This window comes from Vulpes vulpes, chromosome 12 (genome assembly GCF_048418805.1).
Source record: "Vulpes vulpes isolate BD-2025 chromosome 12, VulVul3, whole genome shotgun sequence".
Lineage (NCBI taxonomy): Eukaryota > Metazoa > Chordata > Mammalia > Carnivora > Canidae > Vulpes > Vulpes vulpes.
The window spans coordinates 141406859-141433266 of NC_132791.1; the positions used below are offsets into that span (position 1 = coordinate 141406859).

Here is a 26408-nt window from a genome sequence, read left to right on the forward strand (position 1 = left end):
AACTAGCTACTTACAAGCTTCTGTGGTTGAATTTACTTGCTTTTAATTCTCAAAACCTCCTTCCACTGTTCTGTGATCAATGTGAACAGAAGAATGAAGCAGAATTTCAAATACACTTTTGTCTCCATAGCCCCTTCTTTTGAGGATAAAAAAATTCAATAAGCTGATGACTTCTCTGAAAGAAAGTATCAGGAATTTCAGAAACTGGTAGGGAGCCGGGTTTGAAAAAAAATTTTTTTAATTGAGTAAGTTTGGGTTTTGTATTTTCCCCATTATGTTATGCAGTATAAAATCAGGTGGAGAATATGCAAAGACATGAAATCAGGTTGGGTATAAGCAGGGGAAAAAAAATCTCCAATTTCTGAACCAGCCATTCTAAAGAAGGTTAGAAACAAAGTGGGCCACCTCCTCACCTGGCCATTTAAAGGACCAGCTACCAAGGATTTTGCAGAAACTCAGGGTACCCTTCAAAGGACGATCTTTTCTAAAAATTCACTTTCATCTCATTCCTTGATAATTTAATGAAAACAATTCTACATCTGCTAAAGTGTTTCCTTCAATCACCTAAGTTTCTCTGTGATTCAATATATCAAATGATAAATAGGAATCCTTTGGACTCTGTAAGAAAATAGCAAGGCGACAAGAACTAATTCCCAGTCCTCCTGCCCTCAGATATCTAAAGGCCATATTTCAAATGATCAGTCTGCTTGGCCAGAACAGTAGGAGTCAGTATGAGAAAACTGCAAGTTGTTTAAGGAGATTAGAGAACCTGCTAAACTAACCACCCCCCCATGTTATATAATAGGGATGCATGTGTATGTGTGTAAGCGTGTATGGGGCAGGGGGTGAAGGGATTCACAAAACAAAGCCTGAATTGAAAAACCATAGAAAACAGTTGTTAAGAATGCTATTTGTTTTATTATTACAGTACTTTAATCATAAATAGATTTGAAATTCCTTTACACCAGCCTGTCAAGATTGTCTGGGATCAACCAGTAACAACCCTGCCAATAAATGAAGTATTACATTTTCTCTGTTTCAAGGAAGAATAAGACTCTGTATTCTATAAAGGATTTTAAGAAATATTAAGCATATAGCCAGCTGTATCGTAGCAAGCTCAGTAAATACAGGAAAAGCTTCAAGGTACCACGACTAGTTAAGGATGTGTTCTATGCTAGCTATTGCCTCCTAAACACAGATGTCAGATTCAAAGGTCAATCTGTAAGACAAAAATCACACACACACACACACACACACACACACACACACACACAGTCCAAGTAAGTCTTGAAGATCCCCTGAATCACCCAGAAGTACAGCTTACATGGTTTTGAAGGTACAACTGTATACCAACATACCATCTTTCAGTAAGTCCAGTGCTTGTGGTTTCCCTGTAACATTGACCAAGGCCCTCTTTCTCTGTGGCATCTTAGATGACACAGCTGTCATGTGCTTAGGTGCCATGTTGAAAACAACAAAAGTAAGGCATGTTTCCATCTGCTCCCAGAATGTCAAACTATGATAATAATGAATAATTTTCACACAAAAAAATGTACGTGTAACTCTACAGTAAGTACCATGTGTCTTTAAAACTTTAATTTGATTTTCAAAAAAAAATCCTCTGTAATTTATTATCCCTTATTTTAGATAAAAAATTTGACAAGGTCACATGGATTGTAAATGGTGAATCTGGGATGCAACTCCAGTTCTGACCACGCTTTTCTCAAATTTTCTGTAAGGCATAGGTGTCCTGTGAGGCATACCAGGGTTTTAGGAAAATAATATTGATGGTATTTCTTCTTAAAAAATTATTTAACATGTATTTTTAAAAAACACTATCAGCATTTATTTCATTGCTCTTATTTTTATGCAATAATCTGCCTTAGGAAGTAGCAACCCATAGTGAGACTGATAGACAGTTGAAGGCAAGGATCATGTCACATGCTCACTGTTGGTCTACTTTACATATCTTTTGTTATAACTTAAACATATACATATGCACATGTATCTGTAATTGTCTTTTATTTTTAAAATGTTACCTAATCTCTATAATTCACAGATCTCCTTGTTTGGTTACAGAATAGTCTTCAAATAGTGTTGGTTTTCCACAGCAACTACTGCACCATACAGGACACTTTGCGGTGGTGTCTATTTTGATCCAAGAATAGGTGAACTCTTGTATGTACTCAAAGTATTCAAAAGTTAACTACCTTTGGGAAATATGTCACATTACACTAGCTACTGTTGCAACTGGCAGATTAGTCCCCATAAAGACCAGTCAAGCTGATCACATGCTTGCAAGGGCTCTTTCTGGAAAATTGAAGCCCAGCTCCCAGGCCTTCTTGGTGCCAGACAGAGCTCTAACCTACGTGTCCCCTTCACCCACTTTACTTTTGGACTAAAAGCCTAGCTACCTGAAGTTCTGTTCCTTTTAGGTTCCATCTCTGTACCCTTGCTCATTATATGTCCTTATCTGTAATGCAATTTTCTCAAAATATTTCTTATTGTTATGCATGAAACAAATCTAAAAGAAGTCTGTAGCTCTGGAGTGAGATAGAAATTAGTTAAGTATTCTGTCTCTCAGGTATCAGTGTTTTTCTGAACTTCATTTTTGAATTTCAACATAAGCATATAAGTGACATAAAAACAAACAGGGTAAGACAGCAGTTTGAAGACAGTCATCTTCATCTCCAAATCCCAGCTATAAGAATTGTAAAAATCCTGCATCAACCCTGGAAGCTACAGAAAGAGATCACCTACATGGCTCAGACTTTGAAGAATTTCTGCTACACAGAGAATAAATTTTGGGTGGGTGGAGGCACGGGATGGAAAGTAAATACTAAGGCTTTATCCCGAATTCCCTTTCAAAGAAAATAAAGATGTGGGGAAAGCCCAGTGAGGTCCCCTCTTTAGAGGGCCAGAGTTGGGAGAAGGGATGGAAGCCCTGGGTATGCACAACATTCTTCCCACAACAGTTCAGTGACATTAAGATAGGATTGTCTGAGGAGGCCAGAGATGGTTTGTCCCAGGTAAAAGGACAGGGGCAAAAAGGGGTAGATTAGGAAGAACCACGGTACATCCCTGAAATGGACAATGACGAAGTAAAACTAGACCCAGAATGCTGGCTCCCATGATCCAGTTTCACCAGAGAAGGAACTGGACACAGATGAATTTCACCCACTAGGAACCTATTCCTCTGTTTTCTATTTAAGCCTCTGTGTCTCTGATACGTAACATCAATTTACCTTAGAGAACCTCCCTTCTGGTTTAAGTTTTCAATAGTAGTCAGCCAAAGTGGGTACGGATCTAAGCAGAACCTACCGATACTGACTAGTAAATGTCAGGGCAAATGTCAGGTCCTGACACACTCACCCTTTTAAGCAAGAATAAATGATGAACATTTATCTGCTCTGCCCCAAGACATGCCCTGACCTAGAAATATTTCATAATATAAAATGAAGAGAAAAACTGCACTCAAGGGAGTGCATTTATAAATTTATGACAGGAAACAGAATTATATGCTTATTAGGATCTACCTTGAGAATACAATAAAATTCAAGAAAAGAGAAAAATAAATGAAAGATGACACCTTATGATGAAAGGCTGAGTCTAAAAAATGATATCAGCAATCTAATAATACCATTAAAATATTTTAAAGCAGAACCAACTCAAGAGAAAAAGAGATGAGGGTATACTGGGAAAGTCTCTCTGAATATAAATGAAATAAATAAGATAAAGATGAGATTTTGATTCAGTGAGCAGAGGATGGTTTTGATCATAAATGGTGCTGGCATTACTGGCTGAAGACCCATACCTCACATCACACTAAACAAAGAAAGGCAAATTAAATATCTGAGAGAGAGAGAGAGAGAGAGAGAGAGAGAGAAAATGTGATAGCCTATTTCTGTAAGATGAGGGTAGGGGAAATCTCAAAACAAAAAACCCAGAAGCAGCAAAGAAAAACACTAACATTATACTGTGTAACAATATACCATTTTCTTTAATGATGGTAAAGTCAAAAGACCCATAATATACTGGGATAAACACACATCCTTAATAAGACACTGATTTATAAATGGAAAAGAGAAAAACAATCAGCTCATTGAAAAAGTAAGCAAAAATGCTAAAAGAACAATTCTCAAAAGAGAAAAAACAAATAGTTAATATATAAAAATTTCCCCAGGAAAATGCAAATTTAAAGTACTAATGAGATAGCATTTTTTACTTAACCTAACAGCAAAAATTAAGATTAATATTATCTGTATCTGCTAAGGCTGTGTACAAACAGGCACTCTCATCAAGAATAAAATGTTGGGGGATCTCTGGGTGGCTCAGCGGTTTAGCCCCTGCCTTTGGCCCAGGGCGTGACCCAGGGGTCCTGGGATCGAGTCCTGCATCAGGCTCCCTGCACGGAGCCTGCTTCTTCCTCTGCCTATGTCTCTGCCTCTCTCTCTGTCTCTCCATGTCTCTCATGAATAAATAAATAGAATCTTTTTTAATTTTTTTAAAGAATAAAATGTCATGGGATGCCTGGGTGGCTCAGCGGTGGAGCATCTACCTTCAGCTCAGGTCGTGATCCCAGGATCTTGGGATCGAGTCCCACATCAGGCTCACGGCGGGAAGCCTGCTTCTCCCTCTGCCTGTCTCTGCCTCTCTGTTTCTCTCATGAATAAATAAAATCTTTAAAAAAATAAAAATTAAATGTCATAAGTCTTAGGTAAGTAATCTTGCAAATTTATATCCCCCAATGTAGCAATCATGCTTTTAGGAACCCATCCTATGAAAATAAAAACAGATCTGCATGGCTATGTAAATAAGGATTACTATTATGCCATTATTAGGAAAGAAAAAAAAACTAGACCATATAGCCTTCATATTCACCAATATGACAATATTGAAGTATTCTAGGGCACATCCATCCTCTTGGACACCAGGCAGCCATTAAAATGAGTTAAATTCGGAGTGCCTGAAAGGCTTAGTCGATTAAGCGGCCAACTCTTGATCTCAGGATGGGAGTTCAGGCCTTGCATTTGCCCAGTGTGGAGCCTACTTAAAATAATAAAGAAATAAAAAATAAAATGAGTTAAACTCATATATCCTTCAACCTGGAAGGATGCCCATGATACACTGTTAAATGAAATATGAAAGTACTGAATATTGTATAGAATATAATCTCATTTTATAAAAATATTAAAATGAACCCTGGGCAGCCCCGGTGGCGCAGTGGTTTAGCACTGCCTGCAGCCCAGGGCGTGATCCTGGAGACCATGGATCGAGTCCCATGTCAGGCTCTCTGTATGATGCCTGCTTCTCCCTCTGCCTGTGTCTCTGCCTCTCTCTCTCTGTCTGTCTCTATGAATAAAAAAAAAAAAAAAACCTATATATATTTATATGAGTAGAAGGAAAGGTAAAGAAAAACAGATATGCTATTTATGGAACACTGATTACCTTACAGGGTGGTACTGGAGAGGGAAAAGATGACTATTTTTCATTCTATATCTCTATTTTGTTACCAGGATACCTAAATATTCATAATTAAGAAGAAATCCAATATAGCAAATCACCAAGTGATCTATTTATTTTTAGAGTTCAACAAGACAAATCTAGACTTCAAATTCCATGTACTAGACTATTTTTTCTAAAGATTCTATTTATTTATTCATGAGCGACACAGAGAGAGGGGCAGAGACATAGGCAGAGGGAAAAGCAGGCTCCATGCAAGGAGCCTGATGTGGGACTCGATCCCAGGACTCCAGGATCACACCCTGGGCCAAAGGCAGGTGCTCAACTTCTGAGCCACCCACGTGTCCAATGTACTAGATTTTGTGTGTGTGTGTGGACATGCTAGGATTCTGCTTTCACAATTTATGCAATTTTGCTCCTTGCCTTTTTGTTCCAATAATGAAATCATTTTAAAAATTAAAAATTAAATTTTAAACATTCATATTTAAAATCAGCCTCCTACCTACAACTTATATTGAAAATCGGACTTGCTTCTAGATCAAATTCTAGTCATTGGACATGGCTTTAGAGTCTGACACCACATGTGCTAGAAACCTGAGGATAAACTGACATGAAGGCTCTGCAAACACGTGGCCAACGAATACAAATCAGGCAACAGACTCTCCAGAATAATAACATATTTATTTAGCACTTCATGAATGCTTTATGTATAAAAATATTCAACAGTACCCAGAATAAAGACAGATCAAAATATGGGGGCACAAATACAGCTGGGCATCTGAAGTTGAGGTGATTTTCCTTTTGTTTAGATTTGAAAATACCTGGCAAGTGAATTTGCTATCATTTCAAGAAATTCTCAATCTGAGGTAAAGATCTCCCAGTATACAAATTGGACATTTCCAGTGAATAGCTAAACTATTTTCATGGATGAGGCATTGATCTCTCTTCTTTCACCAAGCGACATTTCTCTGGGGATTCTGGGCTCTCCGGTTGGACACGCCAAACTTCCTTCTGAGTAAAAGCGTGTTCTTGGTCCTCATGTCCTTGTACCAGACAGGAATTCCTGTCTTTTCCTGTGGACACGGAACGAAGACCCGCCACTGCCTGGACTGCAATCTGGCTCCTGGAGTGTGGGCCACGCGAGGCCATGCCTGATGGTGGCTGCTGAAATAGGTGCAGATCTTCACAAACTGTACTTCCAACATTTAGCATCCCACTCTGAATTCTGGATCACTCTGAATCATACACTTTGGGATTGAAAGTCTTTCAGTTTCCGAGTTAAGTTTTATTCATGAGGCATTTGTTGTGGCTGTTTGTCAATTTTTAGTCAGATTCCAATGGGCACTGCCACCACGTAAACTTACTGGTTCAAGTACATCCTTTTTGATCAGCCAAACATCAATTTGTGTTAGCCCAAGAGAGATTCTGGAAATCAAACCCCAACTCAGTGGTGGCTTGTTTCAGATGAGGTAATGAGGTCGGACCCCAGCTTGAAAGGGCTCATTCAAGACTTGATATAAGGGAAGCAGAACTTGCTGGCTTCTTCAGAATGAGACATGACACAGACAGCTTCCTACTTTGCCTTAAGGAGTGTTAATTCCAAGATTATTAGATACCATGTTCAAGAGGAAGCACAGAAATAAACTCCAAAAAGTAAAACACAAGCACGGGTAGTGTTCACCAGTGCTCTGCATTTGCTCTGCCCTCTGCTCCCTCTGAACACCCCAGTTGCATATAAAAAAATTAGTTTCACAACATGCTTGTGCTTTGTTTTTTTCAGAACTTCATCTTTATGCTCCAAATAAAAGATGGTTGAATCTTCTGAGAATAAGAAAGAAGAAGGAAAAAAAAAAGAGGGAAGGATCATCTTTGATCATGCCATGAGTTGATTCCAAAATGTAGAAAAAGGTAAAGAGACTTGATCACAATGACTGTGTGTGAAACAGTGGATGTTATAAGGAGACAATTTGGCTCTTGGTAAAGAGGCAATTTGTACCCTAATTATTCCCCCTTTCATTTAGAAATGGCTGTCGTTTCCCATCATGGCAAGGGCTGGGCTGTGTTTCTTCCAGCAAATGCTTTGCTAGCTGACAGAGACCATGGAGCTGTGAAAACAGAAATGGAGGGGGAAATGCTGGTAAAGGAGTTACTTGAGGCAACATGATCTCAGGCTACAAACAGAAGAATTAACTGCTGACACTGACCCACAGGGAAGAGCTAATATCTAGAACAGGATCAATATGTTTTAGTTCCTCCTCCTCTAATTTTTTTGGAAGTCAAAGATCTTTGGACAGAGAACATGACAAAGACTTCAAAACACTACTATTGAGTTCCTCACTCTAGATCTTCAGTAACAGACAACTGTACTGGGGGCATAGAGGTGGCCAGAATGCACAAAATCAGGCTCCTCTGTAATTTACAGAGTGGCTCGTGCTTCCCTCTGCTGTCCTGCAGTCAAGGCCAAAAAGAAAAAAAAAAAAAAAAAAAGGATTTCTTTCAGTATGAAGGCATAAAAGTCCTAAAGGCCTAGGGGAAGCTCATGTCCACACTTTTGAAAATGACTCTGTGAAAATGGAGGCTGGGGAGCAGGATGGCAGACAAGCAAGCTCTTCGGGCTGTGTCCAGTGCCACTGAGATGCAAATTTCACTACGAAAAGAGGAGTGGAAGGAGCTGAGAGCTCAGAGGGCCAGATGAAGTGCCAGAGGCCCCTGACAATCTCGGCTGCTCAGATTAGGATTCCCCCACTAGAAGTCCCCTTCTGGCAGGGCCAGGGAGGCTGTATCTGCAACAAGAGAGCTGGAAAAGATATGCTGGTGACCCAGGAATCTGTATTGCCAGCTTCTGCACTCTGCCTTTCAATGACAGTTCCGAACCCTGGGCCAGTGGCTGGGACACATGACAGCTATTAAGGACACAAAGAATGGCACAGGCACGCGACTGACATCAGGGTAAAGATACATTGTGCACACAGAGTTAGAGCCAATTCCAGAGCATCTGGCGGTGGTGTGCCACCATGCTATTCACTGCAGAGGTGACAACGCAAGAACCAGTGGAAAAGCGAGACACGTTCTGAATCTTAGATGTTCTATTTAGAAGTTACTATAGTTAATTAGGCACAGATGTTTAGTGTTTTTAATGATCTCTGTTTTAAGATGTTTTCCGTGGATGTTTATTGGTGTCATATGATAAACAGTAAAAATCGAGTAAGTCACCCTAAAGATAACGGTCTTTACTGGTTCAGAGTAAGAGAAAAATCGTATCAGTCTTCCCCTGTTACTGTTCGAGAAGCATGTGTCATGCATTGGTGGTCAACAACGTCCTTTGTTAGGCCTGCTGCATGTGTGTGGTCTCTGTAGCTGGAGATCAGGCCCCCGGTCTCAACTTTTCAGGAAAAAAGGCTTGATGTTTTAGTTTCGATGAAAAGTTTGAATTTTAATGTCTTGCTCTGAATGGCTCAAAACTGGAAGAAGCCAGAGTGGAAAAAGTTATTCATGATCCTTTCATCCATTAATTTATAAGTGTCCAGCAAAACAATCACTTCCAGGTCCATAAAAACTACACTGGCTTGATAAAATTTCTGGAAGAGAAAGAGGAGGTCCATAGCCCAGCTATAATGTGGAGATTCCACTGTGTCCAGGAGGTTCCAAAGACTGCATTGGACTGATGGTACGGTTGGCATTTGAGTTCCTGACTCCTGTGTCAGACAAAGGCCAACTGACCAACTAGTCTCAGAGAACAGCAGAGTTTACAGGGGCCTTAAATCATGACCCATTCTTATCTCGTTTGAGGGAGGGAGCAGCTAGGTCTGGGTAGGACCTTGCCAGTTGGTGGCAAAGACAACACTAGAGCCTCATTTCCCCCCATTCCTCATTCCCCCTATTCTTCACATCGGTTATTCTGACTCCAAAATAAAAATACTTCTGAAAACGTGAAGATTGCTAACGATCTAGTTTTTAGAATGATCTAAAATCCCAGGTTAAATTATGTTCCACTTTGTTTTAGCTGCTGAGTCCTTGGGAATAAAGGCTAACTTGTATTCATACTCAGAAACTTCATTTGCCTACCTACTGGCCTCACTATATCTCTTCAAATGCCTATATGTGCAAAATGAGAATGCTGATAAATCAGTTAATCCCATGTGAGGACTGAGGTGCTTTCCAAATGCTGTCACTTTCTCTTGGTTGTACCTGAAGGACCTCATCAGAGAATTTTATGCAAGTTCTTTGACTGTGGCTGAACCAAGAATACCTTTGAGTTCTCTTGAGATGACTGTCAAAGTCAAATTGAGTTTTGGTCAAGAACACATTCAGCCAGGATGGAAACACTATGTTGCTGTAGGAGGGTATGAATTGGTTTCAATTCTTGTTCATGGGGTAGGTTCAGAAAGTGGCTGAGCTAGTAGAGAGTAACTTGCAAAGAATTGACTCTTTAGGGAGCCATCTGCAGAATCAGGTAAGAAATCGGCACCAGCCGCTGTCTGAAACCCTTCCCAGTGCAGTGACAGGCAAAAAACACATTGACACCTTCAGGGTTTCAATAATAGGCCCTGTTGGGGGCTGGTATCAGCTCTACAACTGTGAAATGTTTTGTGATAAGGGGTTAGACTGCTGGATTTGGGTGGTAGGTTTGCAAATCACTAGAAAAACAGAAGAGAAACATACTGTGTTTATATATATAAAAAAAGTAACCCTAGTTATATGGATCCTAAGTTGTCAAGATTCATGCAGGGATTTCCTACAGTATCAGAGTTCAAGTTGTAAAATCTGGCCTGTCTCTTAGAGTCTATGTAAGAAATGCAGCAGCTCCTACAAGAACTTCTTTGGGGCTACTACATGAACTCAGGACTCATCTTTTACCATTTATTTTCACAGTAACATATGTACGAAGCAATGCAAATTATGATCTGGTGCCTCTTCCAAAGAAGCACATTATAAAAGTAAGACAAGTAGACAAATTAAACAGAAACACAAAAGCAAATGAGGGGACCTCGTGATCATTTCAATAAGGCACAGTGTCATGTCTAGTTTTCCTATTCTCCTTCCTCCATACCCTAAAATTCACATTCTTTGGTGGCCGAGAGTAGAGGTGTGACTATAAAATAATAATCTTGATTTTCAAGATTATTAGAATCATGGAACTAGCTACACACATCTTATCTGAGTCCTTCTCTATAGCTTATTTTTAAGTAAGTTCCATGCCCAATGTGGAGCCTGATGTGGGGCCTGAACTCATGACCCTGAGATCAAGACTTGAGCTGAGACTGAGGGTCAGATGCCTGACCAACTGAGCCACCCAGGTGCCCCACGGCCTCTTTTATATAAGACTCATAAGCAAAGGAAAGAGGGACTGGCAAGTTTCGTAAGAGAATCAAGACAGAATTCCAAGAAGAAATCTACATTTTCTGATGTCATGACATTCACCATAATACATCAGACCCAAAGGCTCAGAATCTAGCCAATGAACTAGATTGATCCTGGAGAAGATATAATATGGGCCAACTGCACAAATCAGCATTCAAAACCCACTATATATGATTTTAAAATACTGTATTTAATATTTGAAAGAAGATATAATATGGGCCAACTGCACAAATCAGCATTCAAAACCCACTAGATCTGATTTTAAAATACTGTATTTTATATTTGAAAGACATGTGAAAATTCAAAATAATTTCCTAATATCCAAGAATCGCAAAGCTGGGGACAGTCATTCCTGATTAGGGAAAGGGAACACTGCCTTCAGTAAAGCCAAAAGTAATGTTTGTAATCTCACGGTAAACCATTTAGATTTCAAATAACAATGAACTCTGAGCTCACTTGACGCATACCTTCCTCTGAAACTTTGCTGTTAAGAAGAGCTTTCTAGGACGACACACTGTGTGATTTCCCTCACTTGGGAAAAGGAAAGTCACATATTAGCCAGATGTACGTTTTCTATGTTCATCCTTTTTAATAAAATGGATTATATCAAGGGCTTTTGAAGGCAGCCCACAGGCATTGTCAAGGGAGAAGCATGTCCCTGGGCCATGAGGAAGGAGTCCTTTTGCTGGTGGCCAATCCCCCAGGAGTGAGTCCAGCCTTTCCCAGGGCATAAGAGGGATCCACGCAAGGTGGCCTGCTGAAGTGTGTGCTTCCTGGCACTAATAAACACTAACACTGAAGGAGCATCCTAGACATGCTTCTATTGTTCAACTGTGGGAGGACACTTGGTTAGAACTTTTGTACATATGTGAGTGAAGAGTTTTCTCACTGCCTGAGGCCAGAGAATGGCAGTGACCAGCCCTGGATAGACCATTCCTAGTTGTATAGCGGTGGCAGCAGTGGTCCAGTGAGCTTAGAGAAAGAAAGAAAGATTTTGCACAGAGAGACAAAGAAGCGCCACGTCTCTGGACGGCAAAGGCTCATGCGTGGTGATTAAGTGAGAAGCCAAGCACTATGCGGGTGCCCACCAGACTCACAGACGTGCGGCTCTGTCGTGACCAACCTGCTGTGACCCTGCATGTCCCCTAGCTCCTTCTGCAGCCGGGCATTCTTCTCCTCTTCCTCCAGCAGCCTCCTCTTCACAGTGCGCAGCTCCTGCTGAGCCTCACACTTGATGTCATTGGCCACCACCACCGCAGTCTGCAGGTCTGCCTGGAACCGTCTCCATTCCTCGGTCTCCTCCTGAAAAACGCCAGAAGCCACGCCTGTGTCAGATGCTGGCCGGGGCCTGGCATGTAGGAAGGGACTCCAGGGTCCCCCCCTGCCCCATGTCAGTCAGTGGGGAAGACTGGCCAAGCAGTACTTAGGGAGCACTGCTTCAATGCTGTCCCAAACAGGGAAAGACCCAGCACAGATGGAAGGACACTTTTACGCTATCAGAGTTCACCCTGACACTAAAGCTCCTTTGTTTCCTGCAAACACTCATCTGTGATTCCAGGGCCCATACCAGGGGAACATACTTAGAAACCAGCCTAGAAGAATCATCAGGATATTTTTCAAAGGTTTCCCAACTAAGGTGGAGGGGCACTCTTAGCAAAATGATGGAGAAGGCTCCCTGTCCCCTGCCGGAGACACACCTCACCTTTATCTGCTTAGTCAGAGTCTTTAGCTGCCTTTCCAGGTCTGACTTCTGTTCCTCCAGCTTCATCACATTGCCTGGAAATAAACAAGTCAGACAGGAGTCGGAAAAGTTGCAAGACTCTTGGGAGAAAGTAAGCTAGGTAGCAAGAGAGCAGCTCCAGATTTAAAATCTGTCTTCTACTATAAATTCCATCCTTAGCACCATGAAAACTCGCAACTAGAAACCAGAGGTTCTTCCACACAGAAAATGGGATGGTCTGGAAGAAAAGTGGTGTTGAGTTAGGCCATGCTCTCAGATGGCAGGTGCCACAGCCATGCAGCACCAAGGGAAGAGATCTAAATAGCCACTCATGTTTATTACACTAACTCCTGGCCTCCCTGCTGGTTGCACATTATCATCCTGAATGTCACTTATCACTGCGAGGTAGAGAGCTTCTGTGTAACAGAGAACTGACTGGTTATTACTACGGTGACTTTTAGACCAGTAGCTGGAGTCACAGTTCTTAACCATAGTTAAGTCTCAGAATCACCTGGGAAGCCTCTTGAAAGCACATGTGTTCAAAGCCCCAGACTGTGGCCCACAGAGACAGAACATCCATGGGGAGCCAGTATCTAGGGTGGGTGTATGTTACAGCTCCCAAGGTGACCTGACCCCTTTCCCTGATGAAGAACATCCTCAGTCCCCTTCTCTCTGCTTTTGATTCTTCCATGTTGCTACCAGAGTCATTTCAATTTAAATCTGATTGTATCCTTTAACTAGTTAAAATTCTTCACTGTTCTTCATGGGCAGTAGTTGTCTATTAAGGATACGAATCAGAATTATCAGAGAAGCTTCAAGAAGAATTAACAACACACGGTCAGGCAGGTCCCTGCCCGGCTATTCTAATTTAGCACCTGGGCCTGAGAATCTGTGTTTGGGACCAATGCTGCAGAATAAGAAAACACTCCTCAACTTCTTTTTATTTTCTGTCCATTTCTCTCAAAGGTCTCATTGGGAGGAGCAACTAGTCTCAGGCTGGATTTGTCCCTGGGTCTCCTAGTGAAAAGATATCTTAGTAATACCTTAATACCCCAAGCCAAAGTTAAAAAGCTTCTCAAAAGACACACGGTCTATGTTATTTTCAATCTTGGATATGTTATGATACAACTGATATGTTATGATACAACCGTAGGGAAAGGTCTGACGTCTGCTCTGGACATTAATTATAAGCTGGCTTTCTGGGTGGGTTTGTGCTTGACTTTTAAGGATTTGGGGACAACACAACCAAATTATGAAGAGCAATGTATCACAGAAACAAAGCGAAGCCAGACTACTCTGACTTTATGCACTCTTTGAGTCTGGTGCTGGGTTTGGAAATACACACTGACAACGGATGGCAGTCATTGTTGGTTATCTCCTCGAGTGTAATTACTGAGAACAGTCTGAATGATGTTGACACTGAATGCTAAAGTTCTGTAATTTTGCTGTGTATCATGTCCAGTGAAGGATGGAACTCTGGTACTAAGCAATTAATCAAGGTGTAGAATATACAGTCAATTCTCATTATTTATGACAGTTACATAAAGTAGCAATGCACACCAAATTTACAAATATTGAACTTTGCTCCTACAGGAAATACAGGGTTAGGTTCCTGCAAGCCTCTGATCACTTTTTCATTAAGGGAGACACTACTTGTGTTACATAGGTTCATTTGCCAGTGTCTTTGTAGCTGCAAGCCTGCTTACCCACATAACCCTTTTCCTGTATAACACTCACTAGGTAATTTAAAAATTCTTCTGTAGCTTTCTGATTGACAAAACCTGCCTTGCCTGCAAGTTTTTGCCTTTTCTCGTGTTGTGTGGCCTTTTGAGCCTGAGAACCAGCCAGCACCAGCTGAGAAGGGTTTAACACTTTCTGGACCCGATAAGCATGACTGTAAATTTCTTTGGCTTTCAGTTTCACAATGTGGTCCACTACATTTTTTTTTTTTTTAACCAGACATCATCTTGTGAATCTGCAAATATAGCTGCTTTTCTATCTTTTCCAGTTTCATTACACACCACAGGTTTTCCTTCAGCATTTTCCAGAGCAGTCTCATATACAGGTTGGTGGATTTCATCTTTCTTTCTCTCGAACTTTTCATTACTATTGAGCTCACGGACAACAACACTAAAACTTATGCTTGAACAAAGCTTATCTAACACACATTATTTTCCCCAAAAGGTACATCACAGCATTCCAGCCATAGGGACCCCAGACAGCATTTCAGGACTACATTTGGGGGCCACTCTAAACAGTGAAATCACCAACAAAAAAGTACAAAAATGCAAAAAAACATGGCACTAAAGAACCGCGAAAAGGTATTTGTTTGCAGCATAAGAGCTAAAACAAGAAGGCAGAGGGTCACCTTGTTCACACTGAGCTGGAAATCCATTTCAGGAGACTAAAATTTTTCACTGCTCACTCTGTGTACGTCTGCAATCAACATGAAAAGTGCCATGCATATTAATTTTGGGGCTACAAATAAATTCTGGTAAGCAGGTGTTCTCAGATATGGATCCCACAAATAACAAGGATGGACTGTACTTTTAGCAATGGTTAGTGTCACTAAAAGCTCTGTGCACTAATTCTTTTGTGACAAAAGCAAAACACATTAGATGTGATAATTTGATAAAGCTTATTTGAACAAAGCAGGCAATGTTTAGCTAATCCCTTTTAATGTCTTTCCCTATTCACAGCAAACAATGAGTTCATAAGGAAGCCATATATTGGAGCCTCTTCAGTAATAAAGTGGCTGACATCTATAAGTTACTTGATACCCTGGCTTCAATAGGGCACATGCTAGAACTGTTTTCTCCCTGTACCCAAGGGCACACGTTGTTCAAATCCATCCGACCATCTGTCACCCATCTTCCTATCCATCAGATGCAAGAGACAATGCTCTGCCAACACCCGCTGAGCAGGAGCAGTGGTGTGGCTCACACACAGTATACCAAACACTCCAAGATGTGTTCATTCTTTTTTACAATCAGCCGGTACTGCTGACTCACATTCAGCATCCTTTCCTTCACTACTGCCCTGTTTTCCAGTTACAGAGCTTAATTATCCTGCCTTTCTTGACTGCCCCTTTGTCCTATGAGACTGCAGACCACATGGAGGGAAGATTTTCCACAACATTCCCACAGACCCTCCCAGGCATTTAGTCCACAGCCTGCTCACTCCTGATCCACGTCTGACCAGGGCTCTAGTTCACTTACTTTCCAGCTCACTGATGAGCTGGTTATTATGTAACTTGACAGCTCGGTGCTGTTCCACTTGATCTTCTAATTCGAATATGGTTTCCTTCATGTCTTTAATCTCCGCGTCACTCTCGGATGCTTTCTCTTGCAGTTTCAGGCTGGTTCTGCTCAGCTGTTCTGCTTGATGATCACATAGGTCCTTCAAGTAAGAATAATCCTTTTCTACCTGGAATGAAAGGAAGATTCCTGGTCAGCTTCATAGGGAAAAGTTCCTCACACATCAGTGTCAGGGTCATCCACATGCAACAGCAGAGGAAGCTCTCGGCATGTGCTGTACCTGGTATCATTTCTGTATTCTTAGCAAGGCTATGGTTAGTATTCATAGCAAGGCTATGGTTCTCACATATACAGAGAAACGTGATGTCTGCAAATGGCCAAATGGGCGGCTTCGGTGTCCCTTCCCACATCCGTGGGTAGCTAAGTGCCCTTCTGTCCTGCAGCTGAGTAGGACAGTGCTTCTCTAGGGGGCTCTGGTATTACACCAAAAGAGCTGGCCCTGTGGCTGGCGGGAGGCTGCCCTCCTCACATGTGCTATGGAGCAGCGTCCTCTGCTGGTGATCCAGAAACAATGCCTCCAAGACCCAAGCGATCCCCTGCAAACTCCCAATCTCTTAAGCCCATAAAGTACTCGCAGTTACAGTGTTTCTTTAAAGAAATACGATATTAACTTAACATGATGGAGAACACCAGCTGAAGGCACAGGCAGAAACACTGGCACCAGGGCAGGGCAGGCAGGCACTCGTTTCACCTTTTCAATTCTTAATCAGTGAGTATTTTAAATACTACAGAAAAGCACCCAGAGGGACAAAGTAACCAGGTGCCTAAACAGACTTAACAATTAATTATGTTTTGCCACATTTGCTAAATATTTTTCCTTTAACAAGATTTAGTAAAATCCTAACCTTCTCTCCCACCCTAGAGAGTAATCTGCATTATCCTAAAAGTGGTGCATGGTTGTTGCTTGGTTTTTCACTTTTACTACATATATATGTGCCTATGTTAATACTGTTCTGTTTTTAAAAGAATTTTTTTAAGATTTTATTTTTATGTAATCTCTGTACCAACGTGGGGACAGAACTCACCAACCCAAGATCAAGTGCCACATGCTCCGTGGACAGAGCCAGCCAGGTGCCCCGTTTTAAGATTTTTATACAAACCACATTACACTATAACATGCTTTTGCAGTGTACTGTGTTACAGCTCATTGTATTATATGGTAATATGCTTTTGTCCTGTCCTATACTAATTATGCCTTTGTAAAACTTATTTTTAACCACGTTTTTGAGATGTATCCACATTGATAGCCACAATGCTCTGCCATTACTTTACGTTTTTCATCGTATTCTGCTGTCAGAAAATACTATTTTAGAATGAACTATGCCCCCTTTTTATAGTCCTTTAATTAATGTTGCCAAGTAGCTACATATTTACCAATTAATGTAAGCCTGGTATATAAGAGGTTACTTCCTAGACTTGGGGGGCATCCTCGTAAACAATAATTTTTTCTTTACCATTGCATCTCACGTGTAAAGTCTGTGGCTGTAAGCTCTAGGCGGGCGGAGACCCTGTTGGCTCTCTTCACCAGTGTATGCCCTGGTGTGTACACAGCATCAGACACATGGGGAACACCTAGTGAACATCTGGTGAATGCATGAACAGACACTGGACAGCAGGACTCCACTGTTTTTCAATTGGGACACTGTGACAAGGAATAAATAAACAAGGAAGGAAAGGAGAAAGGAGGGAATGAGAGAACCAGCATGGGAAAGAACCAGAGCACGCTAACTACCTTAACGTGAGCACTGTTCTGTGAAACCTGCATTTCAATTATAAAGCTGTGTGGCTCCAAACTGCATTGGAAAATGTGTCATTGTAGCTGCTTTTGCACCTCTGGGTGGCTAACCTGGAGCCAGACTGCCAGAGTTTATATCCCAATTCTGCCCACCTAAGCCCTGTGGTGCTTTAATCTCTCTGTCTCGGTTTCCTCAGCTGAACAATTACACGAAATGATACACATACAGCGTGTATCACAGTGCCTGGCATGTGGTAAGCGCTCAACAGAAGTTGCCATTTCTCTCATAACTGTCTTTATGTCTTGGGGTAACTGCCTTACATCTTGGGGTATGCAACATTAGATGATACTGTAACACAGGTCCAAGAAGACTACAACACATGAACCAGACCAAAAGTCTTTTACCTGACGACAGCGATATAATAAACACTAGGTGACTTTTAGGGGAGAAAAGAGGCCCTGTGTTTTAAGTATAAGAGGGTTGACGTCCAACCACCGCTTCAGCAGAGCAGTAGAGGAAGTAGGACCATGGCTTTCTGCAGAGCTGGCCCCAGGCTCCATGTCAGGGAACCCTCAAGCTCAGGGCCACTCACCTGGCATCTAGAAACATGCATGTTACTTGGGTGGGACTCCCGTGGGTCAGGAGTGAAACTGGGATGGTGTAGCCAGGGAAGCAAAGGGTTGAGCATCCTCAGCCTAAGTGGGAGGGTGAGGTGGGGGTCCTCCACGTGCAGCTGAGGCTTCTGGCCTCTCACGGGCCTGGACCCATCTTTATGTCCTACAAGTGGGATGGTCATCATCACAAGCACCCAGCAGTAAGCAAAGTGGTGGGAGGAGCTGCTGTAAGATGTGCTGTGGTCTGTTGGGGCCCGCGAAGCTGTAAGTCAGTCTACAGTTTCAAATCACACATCTCATTCTTCCTGCCTGATTTGGGAATAATTCTCTCAAGTTGAGCAACATAAAGCTCTTTGGTTAAAATCGCCACCACCACCACCACCACCAAAAACCCTTAAGTAACTTCACAACTTCTTTCTACAGGAGCTGGCTGGGTTGTAACAGGCAGGTCTCTTTATATTCATTTTATAGCTTAACCAGTGGAGAGAGGGAGAAGATAAGCCACTGGAAAAGAACAAGCCCATTTATCAGGTAGCAAGGGCCAGCAGCATGTACTCCCATGACCCTATAGGATGCCGTCCCCGTGTCTGGCCTTCCTGCTGGCCAGTTCTTCTGAGTCTGGCTCCTCTGGTTCAAGGACTGAGCTATCACACAACCAGCACTGTGCTTTCCAATGTCTCCTGTTTGAAAAAGAAATCACTTTCATACATTCCAAGGATGATCTCTCGTCTTCTATAATCAATGTTCTTTAGAACCAGGGCGTGCAGAATTTTATTACCAACAGAGTTGGATGAATTTCCCCAGGGAGCCATGGGGAGCCCTAGTCCTTCCCGGAGAGAGATGGATAGTTGGTGGTTGGAGACAGTCCTTGAGCTGTGACAATGGCCAGAGGCAGATGGCAGCAGAGACCACTCGCAACTCCCCAGAGGGTTCGGTCTGCTCTCCTGCCCTCCAAGACCCGGGATGCACAGACAGGCAGGGCTGCCCTGAGAGAGACACGGCTGGTCAGATGCTGAAATTGAGCAAAACCTATCGTCGAGGGTCTGCACCCCCAGCGACTAGAAACTACTCCTGTCTCTTCCAGGGTCAGGCCAACCTTTCTGGCCTGAGAATTTGCCCTTCTCTTCCTGCCACATTCCTGCCATTTCCACCCCACTGCAACACCCACCCCCCTTACCTCCTGCTCCCTTCAAGACTAAGGTTGTAAATCAAACAAAAGGACGTGTCTTGATGACTCAGGTTTTCACTGTGAATTTCTCTACTGTGTTCAAATTAAGCAAAATTCTCCTAATTCCCTGAGACTTGAAAGGTTGTTTTCTTCCAACCAAAAGCCTTTGGCCTGAAGACCCTATATATCCATGCTAGAGTCCTTAGGTCTGCTCCAAATGTTTCTCTATCTCTTCTTCATTGCCATGGAACCAGAAAGCAGCACAATTCAGTGATGAGGAGTTAAGAGTTCTGAGGTCAAGGAGCCCTGGGTGGCTGAGCGGTTTAGCGCCTGCCCAGGGCGTGATCCTGGAGACCCAGGATCGAGTCCCACATCAGGCTCCCTGCGTGGAGCCTGCTTCTCCCTCTGCCTGTGTCTCTGCCTCTCTCTCTCTATGTCTCTCATGAATAAATAAAATCTTAAAAAAAAAAAAGAAAGAAAGAAAATAAAATCATAAGGAAGAGGGGCATCTGGGTGGTTCAGTGGTTGGGCATCTGCCTTTGGCTCAGGGCATGATCCCAGGGTCTGGGGATCCAGTCCCGCATCGGGCTCCCCGCAGGAAGCCTGCTTCTCCCTCTGTCTGTGTCTCTACCTTCTCTCCCTGTGTCTCTCATGAATAAATAAACAAAATCTTTTAAATAATCATAAGTAAGAGAAAATACGTTTACAGTACTATACTTTCTGGAAAAAACCCCACATATATGAGGACCCATGCTGTTCAAGGGTCAGCTGCATGTAATACTAAAGTAAATAAACTTGGAATGATTGCTTGAGTAACTTTACCATGAGTAAGAATGTGTTATTTTTGTTGGGTTTGTTTTTACACCTGAGTTAGTTCCTCCAAAACTCCTTTTGCTTAATTCCTGGCCCTATTCTGAATACGTACTGCTGGTGGAGAGCCATGTTTCATTCATGCTGGCCAAAACTTTTTTTTTTTTTTTTGGGCAATGTTGCTCTGCCAAGGGAGAGGAGAACATGCTAATTTAGTTTACACTTTTGTTATGGAAAAAGAAGAATGGCTATAAAACACTGAAAGCAGAGGGTACAAGTCTGTATTTCACTTTGGGAATTTTCTAGATTTTTCAGATGAGTGTTCATGGAGGGGCTTCCCGGTGTTCACCCAGGACAGGCAAACGCTGGGGCTTCCGAGACAAGTCCTAAGGCCAAGTTAAGGGAAGAACTGTGGTCTGGCCTAACCTTGGGGAAAGAAAGATATTAACATGTCTAAAAGGAAAAATGGGCCGCTCACAAGGGAAGGGGGTGGAGGGACCAGCCCAGGAAATACAGCAAGGGAGAGACCATGCTGGGTCCATGGAAGAAGGAGCACCCCTCCTCCAAGTTACATGGAGACACAGAGAGCAGGGCAACAGATACTGGGGGTCTGGTTCCACTGCAAGAGCAACCTTACCCAAACATAGGCTGTTTCTGCCAGACTCTCAGGTTCAGCTCCCATCCTGACCCCCCATCTCCCACTCCATGCATAAGGTTGCAAGAGCAGAGCCCTAAGGGGGTAAGGGCTGGGGAGTGGAGGGAGCCGCCAGTCACAGCCACATGTGACTGCTGCGTGTCCTGGGCCACATGACTGCTATGTCTGACCTAATAAAGGACAAAAGGGCATTCTGGCTTTACAGAGGACACTTCCTAAGCTTCAGCTCCTGGTGCAGACAGCAGGCTTCATGCTCTGCACTACAAGGCTGAGGCCCAAGGCACAGTTCCTGGGCAATGCCCCCTCCCCCCTCCTCGAAGGCTTCTAGCTGCAGAGCCTGCAGCCTTTCCCCAAGCTGCCTGGGCAAGTGTCTCCTTTTGACTTCCTCAGGAAAGCTGGAAAACAGGCTCTGTCACACAACTTCTTTTTTTCTTTTTCTTTTTTCTTTTTTTTTAGAGAGAGAGAGCATGTGCAAGGGTAGGGCGGGGTGGCGGAGGGGCAGAGGGCGAGGGAAGGAATCTTAAGCAGGTTCCACCCCCAGCTCAGAGCTTTAGATCAGGACCTGAGCCGAAACCAAGAGTTGGACGCTTAACTGATGGAGCCACCCAGGCGTCCCCACGTAAGTTTCTTACTCCTTCTTTCCAGCTGCTCCACCCAGAGAACTGATCAACTGCTGTCAGCCAAAGGCACTGGAGAAAATGAGGAAACTGTGTGAGCTGAAGACACTGAAATGTCCATGTCTGCAGCCTAGACAATTCAACCTTAACTAACTCTCCTGAGTACTCCGTGCATGAGGCACAAAGGGGAAGTTATCTCTAAGTTCTCCTCTGAGACGCCAGGGGTGGATGGGGAGGGGGCTTTCATACAAGTGATCCTAGCTGATCTGACGTGGGGACAATGACCCCATGGGCTGAGGGCCCCTCTGAAGAAGCAACACTGTGGTTGAGACCTAAACCTTAAAAGGCAGGGCCAGGAGAGTCAAGGGAGTGGACAGGGGGTGGGAGGGGTGCAAGAGCACGTTCTGTGGAGGGAGCCCCCCACAACAAACGCCTGACACAGGCAAGGATCAACCAGGCAGGGCCTGCGCAGAGAGGGAAGGGCTGAGACAGGTGGCGGTGAAAGCAGAAGGCCACCTCTGGGTATGCATCAGGTGAGGTCTTTGGGGCAAACTGCTGAAGGCTTTACAATACATTTAGGAGATCACCATGAACACTTGGTAGAGAACAGCCAGGATTAGGAAAAGTGGACCATATTCAGCCCCCTTTCAGGGGCTGTGGCAAACAGCCCTCTTACCTACCCAGTCGCCATTCTTCCTTTCTTTCTAAGAATCCCTGTTTTTTTTTTTTTTTTTAAAGATTTTATTTATTTATTCATGAGAGACACACACACAGAGAGAGAGAGAGAGAGGCAGAGACATTGGCAGAGGGAGAGGCAGGCTCCATGCAGAGAGCCCGACGTGGGACTTGATCCCAGGTCTCCAGGGTCAGGCCCTGGGCCAAAGGCGGCACTAAGCTGCTGAGCCACCCGGGCTGCCCTAAGAATCCCCGTTTTGTTATAAAATTAGGCTGTGATCTTGTCATTTCAAGGAAAGTGGGCGGAGCGGAGGAAGGGTGTGTATGACCCAGGTCTGATCAAATACAAAGGGAAAGCTGCTAAGGGAGCTCCTGGGGAAAAATGTTCTCCAGATAGGACTGAGATATCTATCTGGCAAGCTGCTGAGCCTCCTGCCTATCAGGACTGTGGGGATCAAATGCTGAAGATGCTGTGTACCCTCGGCAGGAAGGCCGACAGAATCATCGAGCTGCCAGCACATGGCCCTGATACGTCACACAGCCTCTGGACTATAGCTACCAAGTGCCTCCTGACTTCTGATTACAGGAGCACTAGGTAGTTGGCTTTGGTCACGGACACAAAGGGTTTCTGTTTCTTAAAGTCCAAAGCATCACCTGGGCATCCTCACGGACCACCTGCTATGTAAGCCAGGGTTCAAGGTCTCTTCAGTTCTTCAGAGTCCTATTCTGCTGTCATGGTTACAGAATCATCTAGTTGCCACATCTTTCTCTCGAGTTCTGCTTTTTTTTTTTAAGATTTTATTTATTCATGAAAGAGACAGAGAGAGAGAGAGAGAGAGAGAGAGAGAGGCAGAGACACAGGCAGAGGGAGAAGCAGGCTCCATGCAGGGAGCCCAACATGGGACTTGATCCTGGGTCTCCAGGATCACACCCTGAGCCAGAGGCAGACACTCAACCACTGAGCCACTCACGTATCCCTCTCAAGTTCTGGTTTTGCCACTTGTGGCCAGTGCCTCCCCTAATTAGTTTGGCCTGCTGACCAATACTGGTCACACAGGGATTACTGTACCTCTAGTTTTCCCCAATTACCCAGAGCAAGTGTTTCTTTATAATCTCCCTTCTCCTCTGGAAGAGACACCTGAGTTTCTGTAGAAAGAACTAAATCCCAGGGTGCCTGGGTGGCTCAGTTGGTTAAGCATCTGCCTTTGGCTCAGGTCATGATCCCAGGGTCCTGGGATTGAGCCCCACATTAGGCAGGCTACCTGCCTGCTTCTCCTTTTCCCTCTGCCATTCCCTCTGCTTGTGCTCTCTGCCTCTCCCCAACTCTGTCAAATAAATAAATAAAATTTAAAAAACAACAACTAAATCTCTAAGGATACCACCTGTAAGCTTTGACTTTGGGGGAAAAATCAGTATTTTCTTTTAAAACTTCTAGGTTTCAAGCCTTATAGTATTCTAACCTGAAACTAAGATCTCAAACAACAGAAAATCTGAACATCAGGAAAACATAAACCTGGATTGCATTATAGTCCAGAAAAACAATAATCCTATGCAATGACATTCTGCTTGCCAGCTAGGGCAGGCATATATGTGGCTTACAGGAGGCTGAGCCTTCAGGACTCATAGTAATGAGACCCCCCCTCAAAGTTGTATGGAGGCATGCTTCATAATCATACAGTAAGTTGCCAGGAAAATGTTTATGTTGGATATCAGAGAAGCTGACAAAAATAGAGATACCAGCTGAAGACAAAGAAATTAGAGAAATAAAAAGCAGTCTCCAAAATAATCACAATGACTGCAAATGTCCTACCAATTTTCCATTTACTGTATGAGGAACAGATCCACTCCGGGCCCCTCCCCCCAAAGTACATTTCAAGTCTTTTCAGAGGCTCTTGTAAAGATATCTGAGTCACTTATGTAACTTAGCCAAACTGGGAACTTATATAGACTTACTAAATCTATCAGAGCATAGGATGGTTTGGTATTGCTTTTCCTCTCTGTAAATAGGTGATTTTGTTCTTTTCTCATACTATTCACCTTCCACAAAGAATTAAGAGTGGATGAATACAGAACGGTATACTCAACGGCAGATGTTGTTCGCCACCAAGAAAACTGCTTGGTGATTAACAGGACACTCACCTTGACATCTGCTTAAGGCAGTTAAATGTGAAAATTCTATGCAAAAATGTCTAGTGAGGCAACTGAGAATTGAAGAATTAGAATTTACTCCAAGAATGTAAGGACAATTTAACACTAGACCACTTTAGAAAAATTTGCTGTTTAACTTACCTCATTAACAAGTTAAAGCAGAGAAACCATCCCGATCACATAAAAACTACTCTAAGATCATAGCAGATAAATAAGATCTCCAGGAGATGTAGAAAAATTCTATCTCTAAACTTAAAAAAAAAAAAACAAGCAAAATATATGTATAACTCAATAAAACGTATGCAACAAGTGCCTACAAGGCACCCTTGATAAAATGTTGTATGCACTCCTTTTAAATCAGGAACAAGGCCAAGCTCCCTCCACCACCATGCTTCTATTCAGTGCTATACAGGAGATGGCCTGCCCAAGGTCACAGATTTAAGCATTAGCTAAGTCAGGAGGCCCCAAATTTTCCACCCACCAATCTGCACTTCACACCCTTTTCATTATAGTTTTGGGCTGAAAGTACTCCTATTCCTTTTGCGCATGAGTCCCTTACATCTCATCACTTGAATTCATTGTTTCTGGTGGATTAGTTGATACTCTGCGCTGGGACTACTACAATTAGCTTCCAGTCAGCCTAGAAAGTCTGGGTTTTACCTTTTTGAAGATAACACAGAAGACAGGAAGGTTAGTACAGGTTATGACTCCACTGTAATTACAGATCAGTACCCCTGTACACCTAAGACAGCACAAAATTAGGGGTACCTGGGTGGCTCTGTTGGTTAGGCATCTGCCTTTGGCTTGGGTCATGATCCTGGGGTCCTAGAATCAAGCCTACGTCGGGTCCCCACTCAGCGGGGAATCTGCTTCTCCTTCTCCCTGTGTGCCTCCCCCACAGCTCATGTTCTGTCTCTCAGATAAATAAATAATATCTTTAGAAAAAAAACAACACAAAATCATACACCTAGGACTTTGATACATATAAAAGAAACTTTATGTGACATGGTGCTTCACATAGTCTTACCTCAGAATACCAGCTAGAGCCTCTTTCATCCTACTGACAAATTTCTGATCATTCTAATCAGAAAGACATATAAGGGGATCCCTGGGTGGCGCAGTGGTTTGGCACTTGCCTTTGGCCCAGGGCGCGATCCTGGAGACCCGGGATCGAATCCCACATCAGGCTCCCGGTGCATGGAGCCTGCTTCTCCCTCTGCCTATGTCTCTGCCTCTCTCTCTCTCTCTCTGTGACTATCATAAATAAATTTAAAAAATTAAAAAAAAAAAGAAAGACATATAAAAATATGGAATATATGAATAATATAAGTAACAGCTTGATTTAAAACATATATACTGTATCTTCCACTCCACAGAGAATGCAAACTTTTTTTTCCTTTTTCTCCAAATTAGATTTAGTTTGTTCCAGAAAACTCTAAAATTTATTGTCTTCGTGTAGCTAAAGCTATAACAAAAGGCAAATTCATACCTTTAAATGCTTTCATTATCAACCAAGAAATGACAAATACAGAATTTTACTCAAAAAACTCAGAAGAAACCAAGGAAATGTGTAAAAGCAGAATGAGAGGATTAATAAAGGCAAAAGTAGAAAGAAACTAATCAAATAGATTAACAGTAGAATTGATTAACTAATCCAGCTGGGTCTCTGTATTCAAGGAATGTGGAGTGACATGCTCTATCCTTCTGAATAAGAAGATTGAATATTTTAATTATGTTGGTACAAGTTTGTACACATGTGCAAACATGCATAAACTGGGAAAACATCTGAAAAGACACACAGCAAAATGCTAGCAGTGTTTTTTCTCCAAGTGATGGGATTAAAGGTAATATTATTTTCTTCTTTATATATTTCTGTATTTTCTAAACCTTTCGTAATGAATATATTTTTTCCTGATCAGAAAAAGTTAAGCTACTATCTTGAGATAACTAAATTATTTCTTGGTGATACATACACTTAATGGGATGTCAACCAAAATACAAAGAGATGAAGGACTGAGGGAGGATTTCAAGGTGGTCACCTGAGAGATCAGGCTTTTTGCAACAGAGTGACGGAGGGGAACCGATTCCATAGACATTAAAACTTAATGTAGGGCAAACTGGGTG

General features: G+C 42.7%; 1 protein-coding gene across 9 annotated transcripts in view; it reads right to left on the reverse strand.

The window, feature by feature from the left end:
• SPECC1 (sperm antigen with calponin homology and coiled-coil domains 1) overlaps positions 1-26408 on the reverse strand; it is a 279082-nt gene that overhangs the window by 79806 nt on the left and 172868 nt on the right. For 6 of the 9 annotated variants that reach the window (XM_026005582.2, XM_072730488.1, XM_072730487.1 and 3 more), the window contains 3 exons: positions 15763-15970; positions 12527-12600; positions 11948-12126 (listed from right to left, as the gene is read on the reverse strand). In XM_026005582.2, coding sequence (XP_025861367.2) covers positions 11948-12126; positions 12527-12600; positions 15763-15970 — 461 coding nt within the window. Of the gene's footprint in view, positions 1-6125; positions 7569-11947; positions 12127-12526; positions 12601-15762; positions 15971-26408 lie in introns of those variants that run through there. The other 3 variants (XM_026005583.2, XM_072730491.1, XM_072730492.1) reach the window with 1 other exon arrangement.